Raw genomic sequence first — 18,069 nt, forward strand, 5'->3', positions numbered from 1 at the left:
TTGCTGCAGCCATGTCCTCTCATGAACCAGGTTGGGAGGCAGTGGTGGGGACAGTGGTGTTGCAGGATGCTGGTGCTGGGGATGTGAGGTTTTGGGCTGTGGCTGAGCCGGGCTCTGGGGCAGCGGGGCTGGAGCCGGGGTCTGACAGGGTCTGTCGCACCTTCCTTGGGACCACAGCCCAACCTGTGCGATCTGAGCAGTGAGGGAGACTTGGGGCTTTGCAAGGGGATGAGGGGACAGAGCAACAAAAAAAAGCTGCATTCATCTTCTCTTTGGCCCTGTGGATGGGACCAGCACATAGCAAAGACTTGAGAGCGTGGTGACAGGGAATAGGGTTAGGGCACAGGCACCAGGGGTTGCAAGCAAATTACTCAGCAGCATGCCACAATTTCTGGTTTATTCTATTTTGCTCCTAAAGGGTTACAATTGCTGTGTTTCCCCACCCGACTCTGCTGTTGGTGGCTCTGTCATGCCCAGTTACCCTGCACTAGGGCACACCCCGATGCAGACACACTGAAGGACTATCCCAGTACCTCTGCAGGTCCTTGGGAGAACATGAAATCCTCTTGCTTTGGCCATCTAATATAAAACCACATTTTTCATTCCAAAAAAATAGCACCTCCTGCAGAGTGAACCCTCCCAGGAAGACCAGACCCCAAAAGGCAGCTGCCTCTGCCTCCACGCGGGTGCCGTTGTCAGGAGTGGGTGGTAGGGTCGGCAGCAGCGGCTCCTCCGTGACCCCGGAGGTACCGGGCAGGGTGGCTCTAGGGCTGCTGGGAGGGCTGGTTCAGGGGCCTGAGGTGGGCTCTCTGGATCCTTATCTGTAAAGGAGGGACAGGCCAGGCCATGCTGTCGCTACTGCATGGGCTCTGCTCTTTGTTATGAGCTCAGGCAGTGGGACAGGCTCCTACACCAGTCAAAGCATCGGTGATGCTCCGGGATGAGGCAGAGCTCCTTAGCATCTTTGAGGCCAGGACATTGGTTCCCAGCCCACAACCCCCTATCCCGACCCCCTTCCCCCTCCGAGACAATAACCCCCAAGCAAACCTGGACTGAAGGGTCAATGGCTGGCAGCTGTGGTTCCCAACACCTTTCCAGGGAGTGGGAGCATGGGGTCTCTGTCCGCTCTCTTGCCATCGTCAGAGCTGGAGCAGGGAAGATGAGCAGAGCTTGAAGACGACCAGAGTGAAGCAGAGCCAGGATTTCAGAGAGATATACTCACAAGAGAAGGTCCGTGACCTCCAGAAGGTCTCCTTGGTCCTAGAAGGTGAGGAGCAGAAAGGAGATGAAATGTCAGGGGAGGCTGGGGGAACCCCTGCTTGGTCCTGGGACCTGGGTAAGATGGAACTGGGGAGCAGGGACTGAGTCTGGGGTTGAGACAAAGCTATGAGAGGAGAAAAAGCCTCAACTGTTCTGCAACACACAATTTCTCACTTTGCCACAGAACCCAGCTCCAGAGCCAGCAGCATGGGCAGGACATGGCTCTGACTGGTGTGGGGGGCTTGGGGTGCTGAGCTGCCCCCGAGCCTGGGTGCCATGCTGGGACCAAGGGCTGTGGGGAGGGAAGGAGATGCTGGTGCTTCCACCCCAGCCTGGCAGCTCATCAGGCATCTGCGAACTCCCTGCTCTGCAGGACAGCAAGGTCCATTCCTGCAGCCACCTTCTTCTTGCTCCAGACCAGCTCTTTCTAGACCAATGTGGATTGCAGTGGAAATAATTTAGATGGTATTCAAGTGAAAACTAAACAGAACAGAACAGATCTGTAACCAAGCACCAGGTGAGATGAGGAAGAAATGCAAATATTCCCTGACATGGGGAAAAAGGAAGGTAATATTCAACCCACTGATGTCACTGCACCCCTGAGGAGTAGATGACTGGAAAAGGCACTGGAAGATGCTAAAAGACCATCCAACTCAGGTCGTTCCCCAGCCAGGCTCCCACTGCCCAGGCCAGATGGGTCCCACTAGTGGGGCATCTTTCAGATATGTATTTTCCACCAGTTTTTCAGGCTGGAAAAGCTCTTCCTGATGCCCAACTTCCATTCCCTGGTGCACACGCAGCACCCACCCCTGTGCGGGTCCAGCCCATGGCTCACCCCCGGTTCCAGTGGTGGTGCCGGCGGCAGAGGTGTGAGGCCAGGCAGGCGGTGGTGAGGAGGAGACAGAGCAGGACCAGGGCTCCCACCAAGATGCCGAGGAAGGCGGAGAGGCTGATGGCCAGTTGCTCGCACCGGGTACCAGACGGGGAGAAGATGGAGAAGGGGAGGCAGCTGCAGATGGAGAGAGAGAAGTGGTGACACTGTGGGGACATGTGGCTGTGGCCAGTGGCCTTGTCCACCCCCAGCACCACTGTTACCTGCATGTGGGTCCCTCAGGAAGGTGCTGACAGTGGCTACCATGCTGGCAATAGCCCATCTTGCAAGGGGAGAGGCAGACAAAGCCAGTGGTTGCCACGTAGTGGAGCTGGTAGCCTTTGTAGCCATACAGACCGCAGGGGAAATATGGCCTCAGCTCAGCCACTGTCACTGGGAAGGGACAGCATCAGTTTGGCCACACAACGGCATCACCTCTTGATGCTTCCCCAGGTCTCCCTGAGCTGGATCCATGCCCACCTACCTCTCCCACTGGTATTACCCGAACCCCAGGACACACAGGGTGATGGGGACAATGGGGACAGTGGGGTGCTCCTCTAGGACTCCCTGGCTCAGCACCAGGAGCAACTCACGCTTCACCAGGTCGGTGATGTTGTCCCGGTGCAGACGCTGGAAGAGGAGGAGTGTGCCCACCTCCCGCCGCCCTCGCCGCCTGTTGAAAGCACTGGTGACGGCCCCCGGCAGGTCCTTGTTCAGGAACTGGATGACAGTGCCGCGGCTGTCATAGGCAAACTCTGACACCACCACGAAGGTGAAGCCATCACTCTCTGTCCTGCAGGGAGAGAAGGAAAGGATGGGGCTGCTGGCGGAGCCACTGCTGCATCACAAAGTGACTGAGGCTCAATATGCCTCAGTTTCCCCATTTTGGGAGTGGTAAAGAAGGGATGAAGCAGGAGATGGAAGGTGCCATGTGGCTTGTGTCTCCAAGGGTTTACCAACATCAGGACTAGAAAAACAGACTCTGGGATGGGGGGAAATGCCCTTTGTGTCCTAAAGCCTGTGGCCCCATGCCTGTGGGTTGTCTTGGCTCATCGCGGCACATGCCCAGCCCTGCTGGTTCCCTGAGGCTGGCAAGAAGCTACTCCACAGCTGACTCACATCTGGGTGACGTTGGTGTTGCTCTGGAAAGCCTTTACCTCCAGGGAGCCCAGGATGGCTGAGACCTGTGGTGGGGGAGCAGGACAGTGTTAGGGAAAGGCCGGACAGCACCGGTGCAGCTGTCACATGGCTGGTGCCACCTCCCTCCTGGCCTGCAGATCCACTGGGTCCCCAGGGATCCTGCTGGAGGGGGGTGCACAGAGACACGGGCACCCAAAGCTGCCACTCCACCCTGGCTGCCAGCGCGTCCACCTCCCCAAGCCTGTCCCCTCCAGAGACGTACGGTGCCGTTGACTTCCCCAGCAGTGGCATTTCGCAGCGTTCTGACCTGCAGCCGGACACTTCTCCGGGGGAGATCTGTCAAGGGGAAGCCACAGGGGTGGCTCTGGCATCCCAGGGCTGGGACGTGCAGGGTTGGGGTTCACGCCCCTGCCAGCACAGGCACCCACCTGCACTGGGCAGCGGCCAAAAATCCCCCCCTGCCACCAGGCAGTGCTGGTCGGTGAAGGCTGGGGGGCAGGTGCAGGTGGGGGTGCAGGTGATGGGGTGCAAGTGGCAGCGTCCCCCGTTGCTGCAGTAGCCCTCGGGACAGGATTGGGACCCACAGGCTGAGCCACAGCCCAGATCCTCACCTGTGGGACAGGGAGCCCAGGTCAGGTGGAGCCTTGAACCTGGCTGCAGGGCCAGATCCATCCTCAGATATGCTGTAATACCTTTCTTCCAGGTATTTTTTTTCCTTAAGACTTTCAGTATTCAGGTCCTCAAAAGCTCTGCTGGAGCCTTTTACCCTTGTGAAAACCCAGCCTACTGCATTAGAACAGGCGCAAAAACCTGCCCAACCCCACCAAAACCACCCAAAACAGGATTTGTATCAGGGCCCCAACCTCCACATGTGCATTTGAACTTTGGTGGGATGAGAATTTTTTTTTTCCTCCTCAAAGAGAGAAGTTGTAGGGAAAAGTTCCCTTTCCCAGCGGATCAGTGAGATCCGCAGCCTGGGAACATGAGGGGTAGCTGGAGTCAGGTCCCCTCTGTTAAAGACAGTGAGGGCTTGGGTACAGAGCTCAGCCAGCTCCCCCTCCTCTCCTTTCCAGCCAGTTCGGGTCCCACAGGAGCTCTTTCCCACTGAGACCCCAGGGGTGATGGGGACAAGGATCATGCCATACTGGGGTTCCCAAACTCACCCTCCTCACCATCGGGGCAGGAGCAGGAGTAGCTGCCCACCGTGTTGGTGCAGGTGCAGTTCCCTGGGCATGCCGTCCCCTGCGTGCACTCATTGATATCTGCCAAGGCAACGCAGCATGGCACCAGGAGAAATACCTTGGCCAGGGTCCTGTGAGTACTCTGGGCTCCCGGTGGCCATGGCGGGCTCTCCTCACCTGAGCAGTGCCGTCCGTCACCGGTCAGGCCGGCTGGGCAGGGTCCACATCCAGCGTGCAAGTCGCAGCTCACACCAGGGAAGCATCCCTGGGCACAGGGGTCTGCTGGGTCCTGGCAGAAGGGACCCGAGGAGCCGCCCTCACACCTGCAGGCTGCCAGCTGGGAAGGGGACAGTGACACCAGTGGTTAGGGGACACGAGGAGGATGGCTGGACAGAGAAAACAGCCAGCACAGCTTGCCAGCACACTACCTGCAGGGAGGACCCCCCGAGGGTGACGGTGTTGCTGTAGTCACACTCCTGGCTCCTGCTGCAGCTGCAAAGGGTGAAGCGGAGCTGGAGAAGGGCAGAGAGGTTGTTGGACCCAACAGCTTCCAGGTTGACGGTAAGCGGGGACATCTCGTGGGGCTCCCATGTCAAGGTGCCACTCTCTGTCGGGGGGACAGGCGGTAGTTAGAGGAGGTGGCAGAGGAAAGGGACTGGGTGGCTGGTGTTCCTCTCCTCCTTCCCAGCTGCCACATCTCTCCTTCCCTACCTGATATGTTGAGATCTGGAGAGAGGTGGGGGATGAAGTGCGCACCCATCCCCACGGCACGGTACTGCCTCCTGACCCTTTCTGCCCTGAAGGCTGTGAGTGAAGTGTCACCGATGATGACAGGAGGGAAGGCATCTATGGAAAGAGCAACACAGTGGGCAGCCAGGTGTTGGCTGTGTGGCCTCGGTGCCCTCTGGCTCTGAGTCCCTCCTGGTGAGGATGGGACCCCAAGCAGATGCTGACATGACCACCCACCAACAAGGCCCTTGTGTTGTACAGCATGGTGGCATCTCACAGGCTTGGAGACCAGCCAGCCAGGCAATGCAACTCAGAGACCTCAGTGACTTCTCTCCTGTCTCACATGGAGCAGGAGAGCCCTGGGAGCGAGCATGGCACTTCCCGGTTATCCATGCCGTGGCAAGGATCTGCTCCACTTACTGAGTACCATCTTCTTCTGCTGGAAATTGGCAGCGAGGCTCTGGGTGGCCAGGCCCAGTGCCATGTCCCCTGTGCTCAGCGCATCATAGATGCACTCCCTGCTACCATGGCACTGCAAGGCTGCCAGCTGGTACAGGCTTTCGTTCTCCTGCCGCAGCTGGGACAAGAAGATGGGTGTGAAGTTTGTTAGCGGTGAGGGCAGAGGCTGAGCAAACAGGCTGTGCTCTCCAACAGTCCCTGCAAGAGAGCACACCATGGGTATGGCTTTGGATTTTTAATGTTTTTTTATATTTTAGGGCTCTTTTCCATGGAGTGGTGAGGAGACTGAAGAGCTTCCCTGGCACCACTTTCGCTCACACAAGTGTCTACATCACTCCAGCCAAAGTATGGCTAGGAGGTGCAGGAATGGGGGGATCAACAAGATAGATCCTGAGCCTGAACTTACAGGTCAGCCCGTAGCTGTAGATCTCCTCCTCGCTGCTGTTCACGGGGATGGAGGTACCATTTGGCATCTGGAAGTCATCTGCGGGGTCATGGTCCCACACACCTGGCAGAGCATCACCAGAGTCCTGGAGTAACCCATGCTGGAGTTGACCCCCTCTCTGGCACTGGCTGGTGTTTAGTTTAGACCCAGTGTTTGCCAGCCTGCTTTGGGGTGGGAAGGGAACTTTGCACCCTTGCTCTGCAGCCGTGCCAGAAGTCCTCACCCAGGAGGCCCTTGGTGCTGTTGCGGTACCGATCAGGCAGACTGCAGACCATGCTGAGGATCCCAGAGACTGCTGAGATGGAGATGCTGATGGCCCCATCAAAGATGGCTGTGATGGAGGAGTCATTGACCAGCAGGACACCAGGGCTGTAGTACACATCGGCACCCAGGTCTGCAAGAGAAGGGGAGCACAGAGGGAGAGTCCACAGTGTTTGATGTGGCTCAGGATGGCTGTCCTCACCCTGGTCAGGGCTGGTCCCTGTGGGATGGGGACACCTCTCGTCCCTCCCCAGATGCATTTAACAGCACATCCTGCTCACCTTGGGAGTAGGAAAACCAGATGGTTTCATCATTCAGGAGGACTTGGATGTCACCCTGACTCCCCAAGGTCCACTCAACCTGCAAATCATGGCAGATGTCCCAGTGAGCCTCTGCTGGCCAGCTTGTGAGAAGTGTTAGAGCTGTCTAACCCACCGCTGTTCGAGCTTTGTTGGGGTCATGGGAGGTGGCAAGGAGAGGAAATGCTTCTCAGGTCCTGGCTGCTTCTAAGTGATGCAGAGGTGATGCCCAACCTGCCACAGGGGTCTGTCCCATTAAATATTCAAAGCGATACCTGGGTTGCTCCTACTCACTGTTGCAGTGGTGGTGGAGACGTACTGGGCAGCGAAGGCCACGAAGCCGGTGGCCCGGGCTGTGCCAGTCTGGGCTGTGCGCCCTTGCAGCACAAAGCTTGTCTGAGCGTCACTGGCCACCAGCAGGACAAAGTCCCCAAGCCCGTTGAAAGTGTAGTTGAGCCCATCCAGGGTGGTGATGTGTGGATCTCCAAAAGCACTGGCTGGGGTCCGAAGGAGATGAAGCCATTTTGTGGGGAGGAAGAAAAGCAAATGCTGGTGTCATTGCAAGGAGCAGAGCAGCCCCATGTGCTGCACTGGGCTCCGCTGTCCCCACCAGGATGCTGCAAAGTGTGGTTAATGCATGGGGTCCATGTATGGCTGTGCCACCCACTCAGCACCCTGGCGCGAAGCCCTGGGGACTCACCAGGGGTGGGTGGCATGTAGCCCTCACAGTTGACCTTTGGTCTCTTCTCGGCAAACCTGGCACAGAAGAGGGGCTTCCCCACGCGCCGGCAGCACCAGTCGAACGCCTCCAGCTCCTCATCTGCAGTGGAAGGCGGGTGGGTGCTGGGGGGTGGCAGTGACCCCCTGTTCCTGCAGACTACTTGACACTCAGGGTGTTTTAGGTTGAGGGAGTGGCAGTGCCCACTTACCAGCCCCGGGGTGGATGGGGAGGCTCCAGACTCTCTCCTGCCAGCCTTCCAGCAAGCTCCCATCTTGGTACAGACATCGCACTCCGGCTCCGGCTGGGCTGGGGGACGTGGTGCGCAGCATCCTCATGGAGGCATCTGCTGGGCCTGAAATGGTGCAGGGCATCACAGCCACCCCCAGAGCAGGAGGGGACCCACTATTGTCCCCCCACTCCATGGCTGGCTCGAGGGGGTGTCATGCTTGGCACCTCTGCTCCGGCTGTAGCGAGGGTCCAGCTCTGCCTGTGGCCCGGAGCAGGGACAGGGTGGCAGCTTGCTGTTCCATGTGTCTGGTGCCGGCTGTGTGTCCAGCCATGTCAGGCACTTCAGCCTGTAGTTCACCCGGGAACGATTGTCCAGCCTGTATATCCACAGCCCACGCACATCTGGGGGGAGCAACCGGAGAACAGCACAGCTGGGCTGGGGTCTCGCCTTGTGCCAAGGGGGATCCCGTGGGACAACTGTCCCTGGCCATTGACCTCACATGAGGTCTCCAGGCTCCCTCTAGAGCCGGTGTGGCTGTGGGAAGCCACAGCAGGACAAGGAACACCCGTGCTGTGCTCTTGGTGTCCAGCCCGGGACTGGTGGTTTGGCTAGCCCATCATCTCACAAGGACACATGTAGGGGACATGGCCCCAGGGCAGAGCACAGGGGTCCCTCCATCTCCCCCCACCCCAAGGCTCCCCAGTGCTGTACCAGTGCCGGTGCTGCTGTGCTGGTCGGGTCGGTACTTGACAGCTCGTGGCTCTTGACTCAGCTCATTATTTTGGGCATAGCCATCGCCACTGTGTGGAGAGAGGAATTTTGGGGTTCCCTTCTTGATGCACCCCTCCTCTACTCCCCCCCATAAAGGAGTTGGGGTGGGAAGTGTTGCTGTTTGCAGGGGAGGGCTTAAATGGGACAGGGTTGCTCCGGGGGTGGGAGCTGGGGTCTCCCGGGGATAGCATCTCTGATGGTCCCAGCATAGCGCTGGGAGAAATCCCTGCTGTCCCAAATGCAGTCACACACACGGCACCTGGAGAAGCCCATCAGCACGTTGCCTGCAGCCAGCTCCGTGTAGTCCCACTGCATCCTGCCGTCCTGGTACAGCAGCAGGGCAAAAGAGCGGTTCCCATCCGTTGTGAGGACTGCCTGGTAGGTGTTTGTCTGGAGAAAGCCAAGGCACCCCCTTAGGACCCCCACAGCCTCCCTGGCTTTCCCCACAGTGCAGACTGAGATGGTGAGACCCAAAATGCCCTCATCAAGCCACAGAAGGACACCAACCCAGCCCTGCCCCAGCCATCACTGGTGGCTGTCTCCTTTGTCACCCGCTGCTCACCCGTGTGTCATCCAGCCGGGAGGGGTATGCTGGAGCCTTCTCCCATGTCACCTTCAAGGTCCATTTTGCTACGTAGAGGATTTTCAGGTATTTCTCAATCTTTGCTTCCACGTCACGGACAAGGGGGTCTCGGGTAGAGCTGAGTGTGGAGTACTCCTGCTGGTTGGCAAGAGAGAGGGTTAAATGGGTAAACTGGGAGCTGGGGTCTCCTAGGAGAATATCTTTGATAGCCCGGACCTGGTACCAGGTGGTGCCGACACCCTGGGAGAAATCCGCATCGTCCCAAAAGACGGCCACCATCGGCAAACCCTCCTGGCCTCTGAAGCCCTGGGGAGGTGGGTTGGGGTTGGAGGGGACATAGTTGTCCGTGGGTGGGAAAACGATCTGTCCGTTATCTGTAAACTAACCAAAATAACTCGTTATTTGCCAACAACCCAGACAGCTCCTGCCTGGCCCATGTGGCTTTTAGCATCCATGGGTGAGCAGAAATCAGACATTTTAAACTTTGAAAACAACAAAAAAAATTTGGATGAAAATTGGTTTCTGGCCCATTTCCATGGAGGTCTTTTTTCTACCAAAGAGGTTGTATATCCCTTATGTGCTTGGCAAGGAAGGACTCACGTAAAGAGCATCCCGCAGTGACTTCCCAAAGGGGAACCCGATGTCTGGCTTGAATAGAGGGGAGTTAAAATCCACTGTCCTCTGGATGCACTCTTGGTCCCCTTCCTCCATGCCGAAAGGGTAGAGTGAGGCTGCTGGCACTGACACAGGCAGGAGATTAATTAAAAAGGTGAAAAAAATAGCATTAATGTTCGCTCCATCCTTCCTCTGGCCAGAACAAACTCACTGCCTTGCTGCTGGGCTGCTGTGCCTGCGCTGCTCCCAGCCAGACCAATGCTCTGATGGCTTGTAACTCAATTTTTAACTCAGTTTTTAACTTGGAATACAATGCTATCAGATAGCCTATTTCACTTTTGCCCACGAATCTGGCAGCCCGACATGCAGTGCAGACAAGTGACCCTGAGCCAGGCTGTATCCTCAGTCATCCTGGTGCTCAGGCAGCTGAAAACCCTTCCTGCTGTTTGCTTCAGGAAAAAGAAAATCTACTTACTGAGAAGCCCTTGGGTGGGTTGGGGCTCAGAGGTGGGATTTCTGTGGCCAGTGGTGGTGTGGACAGATGTTCTTGCTTCTGTAGCCGGTCCCCTCTGTGTCCCAAAGGCAGGGGCAGTGGCAGGACTGATGGTGGCTGGTGGTCTCCCCAGTGCCACAGTGGATGGGGCCAGGAGACCTCCCACCTCCTCGGCTGGGCTCGCTGTGGCTGTGGGTGCAACAGCCACGGTGCTGCCTGCACTGATGGCCGCGGCATTGCTTGGTGTGATGGCCATGGTGCTGCCTGCAGTGACAGCCACGGTGTTGCCTGCAGTGATGGCTGTGGCATTGCTTGGTGTGATGGCCGTGGTGCTGCCTGCAGTGACAGCCACGGTGTTGCCTGCACTGATGGACGCGGCATTGCTTGGTGTGATGGCTGTGGTGCTGCCTGCAGTGACAGCCATGGTGCTGCCTGCAGTGATGGCAGGGGCATTGCTTGGTGTGATGGCCGTGGTGCTGCCTGCAGTGATGACCGTGGTTCTGCCTGCAGTCATGCCCATGTCCTTGCTTGGTGTGATGGCCACAGTGCTGCCTGCAGCAATGGTTCTGGTGCTGCGTGCAGTGATGGCTTCAGTGCTACCTGCAGTGGTGCCTGTAGCGATGCCTGTACTGCTGCCTGCAGCGATGTCAAAAGTGCTGCCTGCACTGATGGCTCTGGTGCTGTCTGCAGTGATGGCTCTGGTGCTGCCTGAAGTGACAGCCATGGTGCTGCCTGCACTGATGGCTCTGGTGCTCTCTGCAGTGATGGCTGTGGTGCTGTCTGCAGTGATCGCTCTGGTGCTGTCTGAAGTGATGGCTCTGGTGCTGTCTGAAGTGATGGCTCTGGTGCTGTCTGAAGTGATGGCTGTACTGCTGCCTGCAGTGACAGCTCTAGCGCTGCCTGCACTGGTGATGGCTTCAGTGCTGTCTGCAGTGATGGCTCTGGTGCTGTCTGAAGTGACGGCTCTAGCGCTGCCTGCAGTGGTGATGGCTTCAGTGCTGTCTGCAGCAATGGCCGTGGTGCTGCCTGCAGTCACAGCCATGTCGTTGCTCGGTGTGATGGCCACATTGCTGCCTGCAGCAATGGTTCTGGTGCTGCGTGCAGTGATGGCTTCAGTGCTACCTGCAGTGGTGCCTGTAGCGATGCCTGTACTGCTGCCTGCAGCGATGTCAAAAGTGCTGCCTGTACTGATGGCTCTGGTGCTGTCTGCGGTGATGGCTCTGGTGCTGCCTGAAGTGATGGTTGGACTGCTGCCTGAAGGGATGGCTGTACTGCTGCCTGAAGGGATGGCTGTACTGCTGCCTGAAGGGATGATGGCTTCAGTACTGTCTGCAGCAATGGCTGTGGTGCTGCTGGCAGCGATGGCCATGGTGCTACCCCCAGCAATGGCTATATTTCTGCCTGCAGTGATGGCCGTGGTGCTCTCTGCAGTCATGGCCGTAGTGCTACCTGCAGCAATAGCTGTATTTCTGCCTGCAGTGATGGCAGTGGTGCTGCCTGCAGTGACAGCAGTGGTGCTGCCTGCAGTGCTGCCTCCAGCAATGGCTGTTTTCTCCCCCCAGGCAGGTACCCCCAGCATCATCCACGTGCTGGGAGGGGACATGCTTGCTGCCTGTCCCATGACAGGGCTGGTGACAGACTTGGGAGCAGTGCTGCCTGCTGCTGGCTCAGAGTGGGTCCATGTGGCTGCCAGCCCCTGTGTCACACCAACACTGCGTGCGCCCACACTGGCTGTTTCTGGCTCCCATGTTGGGCTGCGTGGGCTGGGCAGGGGTGAACTGGCCACTGCGAAGGCAGGGCTGGGACCAAGGACATCCCAAGACACAGTGGTTGTCTCCATGCTGGGGGAACGTGCTGCTGGGGATAGGACAGGTTGCTCGCCTCCACCTACCTTGTTGCGTGTGACAGCCGGGGACAGGGCACTGCTGGTGCTGCTGGCCTCCGCTGTGGCAGACGGCAGGGCTGCGGCGGTCCCAGTCACCACGAAGGTGTCCCCACTGGCAGAGGTGGCTGGCAGGATGGTGTTGCTGGGGGACATGCTAGTAGCTGGCACGGTAGCTGGGCTTGTGCCAGCAGCATTGTAGACAGGCACATGGGTGTTGCTGGTGCTGGCTGAGGGTGCTGCACCCTCAGCACTTCTTTCAGAGGAGGTGCTGTCTCCTCGGGTGGTTGTACCCCCAGCACCTGACTGGGATGCAGCTGTAGTATCCCATGCATTTATGTGGCCAACAGACAGCGAGAAGACCCCAGCTGAGGGCTCGTCTTCAGCGACAGATGACGCCACCGCCACTGGGTGAGTGTTCTCAGGGACAGAAGGGGACATGCTCACGTCTGGCTCAGTGTTGCTGTGAGTGAGGCCAGGGAAACGTGCTGTAACTAGCTCTGTAGCTGTGGGTGACACTGTGCCCATGATGGCCACTGCCACAGGGCTTTTGCTACCCGGAGCAGAGCGTGTCACCATGGTGGCATCGCTGGTGCCTGGCTCAGCAAGCCCAGCCACAGGGGTGGGCAACCCCAGGAGCAGCCCTGTAACCCTGTTCCCCAGGGTGGGAGAAGCCATGTCCTTGTCCACATCCATGTCCATGTCCACAGTGGGCTCAGCAGTGCGGTAACTGTGGTCTGAAGCAGCTGCACTTGGCCAAGCAGCGACGCTCGCTGTGGTGTGGGGTGACGCCATTAGGGCTGTCTCTGGAGCAGTGTCACTGGTGTGGGTGGTACCTGTCATGGCACCTGCCCTTGTGTTTTCAACCAGAGTTGAGCCCAGAGCTGCCTGTGTGGTGCTGCCATCTCCTGCCGGTGGAGACCTGCCCCCACTCCCCTGTGAGGCCGTGGTTTTGGGGAGCAGTGGTGTCGCTGGCTGAGGTGTCTTGCTCATGGTGCTGGGGTGGGGGCTGGCTATGGCTGGTGATGGGCTGGGGTCAGGTGTGGATGATGGGGCTGAGCGACTGTGCCGGGGAGCCAGGAGAAGCAGATCCACCAGGGAACTGGTATTGAGACCATCTGTGCCATGGGTGGGAGGCTCTGGCGATGACCCAGTGGTGACAATCACACGGCTGGAAGCTGGCCCTGATGCACTGGTCCCCAGGACAGCAGCTGCACTAGCACCTGGGTCCTCCTCTGTGCTCACCTCTGGGGACACCGTCCCCAGCACTTGCCCCACAGTGCTGCCATCAGGGTGGGGGTCGCCTGAAGCACCCATCACTGGCAGTGGAGTAGGCACTGACAGTGAGGACGTTCCTGCTGCCGTCTTCAGGGGGACACTGGATGGGGACACCTGCGGAGCCATCCCTGCAGTGGGACTGCCTTCCAGGAGAGGGGGCACATCTCCTCGCAATGCCACAGAGGCAGTGGTTGTTCTGGGTACCCCTGGGGTGCCTGGTACAGCCATGCCCATGCCTGGTGCAGTGCTGAGTGACCACGTCTCTGTCCCTGGAGCTGCCCCACGTTGGGGTCCAGCACCGAGTGGTGAGGCTGGTGTAGGTCCAGGGGTGACACCAGTTCCCAGGGATGCTGAGCCTGCAGTGGGACCAGGCTGGCTGCGGCTGGGAGATGCTTTAGGTGCTGCCGGGGTGACACTGTTTTCCCACAGCATTGTGGTGGCATTGCCACCAGCTGCTGATGCTGGTCCCATCCCTTCTTCATTAACTGGAGTGTTGCTAACGATGGAGACAGCTGGCCTGGTCCTGATGCCATACCTACTGAGGGAAGATGTTGGTGCAGGAGTGGCTTGAGGGGACCTGTCTTGCTTTGCTCCACCAGTGCTTGTGACAGACAAGGTCGCGGTCATGCTGGGTCTGGTTGGAGGGGATCTGCCTGCAGCTGCCTCTGCTGTGGTGGTCCCAGAGCCTGCTGAGGGGGTTTGGAGGAGCAGAGACCCTGGAAAGGGATCACCAGGACTGTTGGGAGCTGCGTGGTGGGACAGCCCCACGCTGAGCCTCACTGGGGTGGCCTTGGTCTCCAGGGCAGCATTGGCTGCTGTGGCTCTGGCACTGAGCTCACTCCTGATGGACGCCAGCTCAGTGTCTGCACTTCCCAGAGCTGCAAATGACGTGGTAGGGACATGCTCTGCAGCGGTGACATCCATCACCATAGCTGGTGTTTCTGGAGCTAGTGTGGTGGCCTGAGGGTGGGTGACAGCATTGGCTCCAGGCAGCTCATCTGCAGCAGCACCAAGGGCTGCACCGGGGCGGGGGGGATGCGTCTCTCCTGTGCCCAGCACAGCAGCAGGGAGCTGGGGATGAAGGGCTGGAGGCAGCTGGGCATGGGGCATAGGGGGATCCTGCAAGGCATTGTGGCTGGTGCTGGATAAGGCAATTATTCCTGGCTCTGTAGCTTCACTGGTGCCAATGGTGGCAGAAGAAAAGGTGACCTTCGCTGATGCTGCACTTGGAGGGTCTGCGGAAGGTGAAGTTGCTATCCTGGCTCCCTCTGTGGCTGTGTGTGTGGGACTCCTGGGGAGGCCAGCGGCAGGGCTGGCTGAGGCTGCTGCTGGCTTCACAGGGCTGCCAATGTCCCAGGAGATGCTGGTTGCTGTGAATGGAGGTGAGGTGGCCTCCTCCAACCCTGGTGTGACCTCCTGGAACAGGAGCACAGAGGTTGCATGTTGCTCAGCAGAACTCTTGCTGATGCTGGGAGGTGACAGCCCTGTGTTGTGCTCGTCATTGGGCAGTGATGGTACCGTGGTCCATGCTGTCTCTGGTGTCCCTTCTGCAGTGACAGCACTGCTCAGCTCCACTAGCTGGTTGACATCAGTCAATTTGTCAGCGACTGAGGAAGATGCTCGTATTCCTGGCACTGGATGAGTAAGCGGGGCATGTCCCACTGGTGGGGACAGACTTGGTGCTGGGGGAGCATGTCTCAGTGCACTGACAGCACCCAACAGCAGCTTGGCCCTAGTTCCCTCTTGCATAGGGTCAGTTGTTCCCAGGACTGACTCTCCAGAAATGCTGTCCAGAAACACTTCCACAGCTGGCTTGGGAGCGCTGCTGCTTTTCGGTGGTGATTTGCTTGTCCTCATTACAGTGGGGACACCTGGAGCTGGTGACAATGTGGCTGTGGCTGGCCCAGCACTGTCACTGCCCGTGGCAAGAGCCACTGCCTGTCCCGTTGGTGTGAAGGACAGAAGCTGCCCGTGTCGAGCATTGGTGGAAGCCAGAGGGACACTGGTAGGGTGGCTGGCAGCACCTAGAGAGGAGACCCCAGCCCCTGCCCCTACCTGGGGGCTGCCTTGTGTAGCTGTACCTGTAGGGAGAGCTGCCATGCTAGGAGCCCCCCTCTGCTCCCCACTGCTCCTGGCTGGGGCCAGTGGTCTTGCCGCCACCTGCTGCACCAGGCTGCCTGTGGGGCGAGACAAGGTGGCCCCAGCTGGATCAACCCCGCTATGGCCCCAGCAGACAGGAACCTGCCCATGACCAGCTGCCTGTTGGCCTTACCTGAGCCATGGTTGCCCACCGAGGTGATCCTGTCGGTGACGGAGGGGTGCTCCGGTTGGGTGGCTGCGGCGACAAGGAACACCTGGCACATGCCCAGGTCCAGAGGCAGCTCAGCGCTGGTGCTGTCGGCCACAGGGGAGACGCTGCCCGGCTCTGCTGGGGCTGGCGCAGGGGCAAGGGGCTGCTTTTTCGTCACCCCAGGTTTTGCTGGCAGCACAGCAGGTTGGTGAGGGCAGAGCAGAGAAAAAAACCAACCTGGGGTCCCTATCACACTCATCCCTCCACCCTGCTGCAGGAGGAAGGTGCCCCCAGGCGACGTGTCGCCCTCGGAGGTTGTCCCCACCCCAGCACACACAGCCGGACAAAGCCGAGAGCACCCCCCTGGGTGAGAATCCCTGTGTGACCCACACACCCCCTTCCATTGCCGCAGTGGGGGGACCATGCCAAGGCTGTGGCACCAGTGGACAGAGACGGGGGCAAATGCCAGCCAGGCACTCGATCTCAAACTTGCAGCATTTGAGCAGCCAGAGAGTCATTTGCAGCTCATCACCCAAGTGGCTTTGGCCACCCAGTCAGACCAGCAGCAGTGCAGGTGACCCCAGCACTTACCTTGTAGCACCCACAGCCCCCACAGCACCCAGCTTCGGAGCAGCCATTGGACCCAGCACTCCATGGTGTTTCCTCGGTGGCAGGAATGGGGCTGTGACTCTCCTGTCCCAGGGGAGCGACGCAACAGGGTGGCTCCGTCAGTGAGCACTCCCCCGGGCACCGAGACGAGGGTGCCACGTGCCCTGCCTGGGGCACTGACGGGTCCGTGACCTCACAGCCTGACACAGAGGTGGCTGTGTCCCAGTTCTGGGGACCCACTCGTGCTGGGGGATGCCCATTTTACCATGGAAGGCTTAAATGCCTTTCCCAGGCTGACCCCATGATTGACATCCCAAGGCTGGGGTCCCCAAACACCCGATAGGCTACAAAGTCACTTCACACAAAGACACTGGGACAGCAAGTGGGGAGTAGGGGTTCCCAGCAGCTCTGGAAGGGGCAGGTCAACCCTGGGCCCTGCATCTGCTATCCACCCCCCTACATCTGCTGCTGGGTCCCTGCCACGCTCCCCTGCACCGCTGATAACCCCTGGCAGGGGTGGGCTCGCTGCCAAGGAGGAAGAAGGAAGGAACAACCTTCTGTTGCCACCTCAGGGTCCCGCGTTAACCCTGCCCCGGTCCCCCTCCCAACACCGCCAGCGGGGGCCTGCGTGCTGGGGTTATCTGTGCCATCGCGGCAAACGCCCACGCAAACCTGGCTGGGGGTGTTGTTCCCGCTTTGGTGATGGGGCTGGGCCTTTTCCCTGGGTTGTAAGTCACCTTCCACAGGGGACAGCAGCCAGGCACACCCGGCCATGCAAAGATGCAAAGGGACACAGTGAGGCCACTGCAGCAAACACACGTTTGCTTCTTCATGGGGTCTAACCCAGCTCTGGAAACATTTAAGGAGGAAAAATAAGTTAGTGGAGGTGCTGTTCCTCCTTCGCTTCATTAACAGCCGTCTCACCTGGCTGCCATGCCACCGTAGCTGCACTTTAGATGGGGGAAACTGAGGCACGGAGAGCCCAAAGCACCTATGCATGGTTGTGCCCACAGCAGCACCAGCCAAGCTCCCTGTCCCCATGCTCAGGGAGGGCTGGGAGACTCAAGAGGAGCTGTGGGGTGCACATGGTATGTAGGTTTTGTGGCTGGGTACCATCAGCCACGGCCATGCCAGGGCAGCCAGGGGACTCACTGTGAATCACAGGGTCTCTTCTCTGAAGCCACCAGCACTGGAGAAGAGGTCATCCTGGGGACCAGGTACTACCAATGCCCATGGACCTGGTGGGTTTGGGCACTGTGGTCCTCCTCCACCTGCAGAGACCTCATCCTCTACCTCCAGGAACCCAGTCAAGGCGCTCTGACACCCACCTGGGGGGGTTAGCACTGCCACCTGACCTGGGACCCCACAGGGGCCACGCCCCAGCCCCCTATCCACACCTGGTTCTGGTTGCACAGTGTCACCTGGTTGCACAACACCCCACGCGTGGGTGGGGACACGACGCAGGTCCTGCCACTCCCTGCTTGCTCATGAGTCAGTCAGCGGCCGGGAACCAAACTGCTGAGGTGGGCTGGGATAAGGGGGGGCTCTGCTGGGGGGCTTCCCTGCTCGGGCCATCCCCGTGGGGAAGCACTGCTCACTCCAAGGGGGAAAAACTATGCCCAGCCCTCAAGGCTTGGTCCTGGGTGAGGGACAGCATGGGACAAACCCCAGCAGCCCCAGGTAGCAAGACCTTTGCACTCCAAAACAGCTCAGGAACCACCACCAGGGGTTTTTATGGATGCTCGTGCCATACAGCTGCCCAGGGAGCCCCCAAGACCCACTGGGCACCACAGAACACCTGCATCCCTACCCGGGCACCCTGTATCTGGGCTCCCCAGCAGCATCATCCCTGCAGCAGGTCCTGTGGGACACAGGGGGACAGTCCCGGCTGCCTGCAGGGAGGAGCTGGCACTGATGCAGACAGGAAGGAGGTGGCCTGTTCCTGTGTGCTGG

The 18,069-nt window shown here is 59.1% G+C and overlaps 1 protein-coding gene across 7 annotated transcripts; it reads right to left on the minus strand.

Moving 5' to 3' along the window:
* Positions 1-74: 74 nt before the first annotated feature.
* On the minus strand, positions 75-17,966 carry MUC4 (mucin 4, cell surface associated). 7 transcript variants are annotated; one of them, XM_065072839.1, is made up of 28 exons: positions 16,099-17,966; positions 15,490-15,696; positions 10,040-15,394; positions 9,550-9,689; positions 9,166-9,330; positions 8,929-9,087; positions 8,626-8,756; positions 8,307-8,395; positions 7,820-7,996; positions 7,575-7,718; positions 7,346-7,465; positions 6,940-7,142; positions 6,628-6,706; positions 6,309-6,479; positions 6,047-6,148; positions 5,602-5,838; positions 5,164-5,298; positions 4,881-5,059; positions 4,435-4,789; positions 3,700-3,882; positions 3,534-3,607; positions 3,251-3,315; positions 2,725-2,924; positions 2,356-2,524; positions 2,096-2,269; positions 1,223-1,260; positions 1,048-1,145; positions 75-821 (listed from the first exon to the last, which is right to left on the minus strand). In XM_065072839.1, the coding sequence occupies exons 1-28, from the start codon at positions 16,160-16,162 to the stop codon at positions 765-767; spliced, it is 9,270 nt and encodes a 3,089-aa protein (XP_064928911.1). In that variant the 5' UTR covers positions 16,163-17,966; the 3' UTR covers positions 75-764. The 7 variants fall into 7 exon arrangements, with proteins under 7 accessions (XP_064928911.1, XP_064928908.1, XP_064928907.1 ...); XM_065072836.1 differs by lacking the exon at positions 16,099-17,966 and having other exon boundaries at positions 4,444-4,533; positions 4,630-4,789; positions 15,490-16,085; XM_065072835.1 differs by lacking the exon at positions 16,099-17,966 and having other exon boundaries at positions 4,435-4,533; positions 4,630-4,789; positions 15,490-16,085.
* Positions 17,967-18,069: the final 103 nt, after the last annotated feature.

Source organism: Columba livia, chromosome 9, assembly GCF_036013475.1.
Source record: "Columba livia isolate bColLiv1 breed racing homer chromosome 9, bColLiv1.pat.W.v2, whole genome shotgun sequence".
Classification (NCBI taxonomy): domain Eukaryota; kingdom Metazoa; phylum Chordata; class Aves; order Columbiformes; family Columbidae; genus Columba; species Columba livia.

Excerpts from the sequence above, each read along its gene's own strand:
- MUC4 (XM_065072832.1), bottom strand. The coding sequence starts at position 15,931 with ATGGTCCCCCCACTGCGGCAATGGAAGGGGGTGTGTGGGTCACACAGG. Across the intron at positions 7,143-7,345 it reads CTACATGCCACCCACCCCTG|CCAGTGCTTTTGGAGATCCA; the intron begins GTGAGTCCCCAG and ends TTCGGACCCCAG. Across the intron at positions 6,149-6,308 it reads CAGCACCAAGGGCCTCCTGG|GTGTGTGGGACCATGACCCC; the intron begins GTGAGGACTTCT and ends ATGCTCTGCCAG.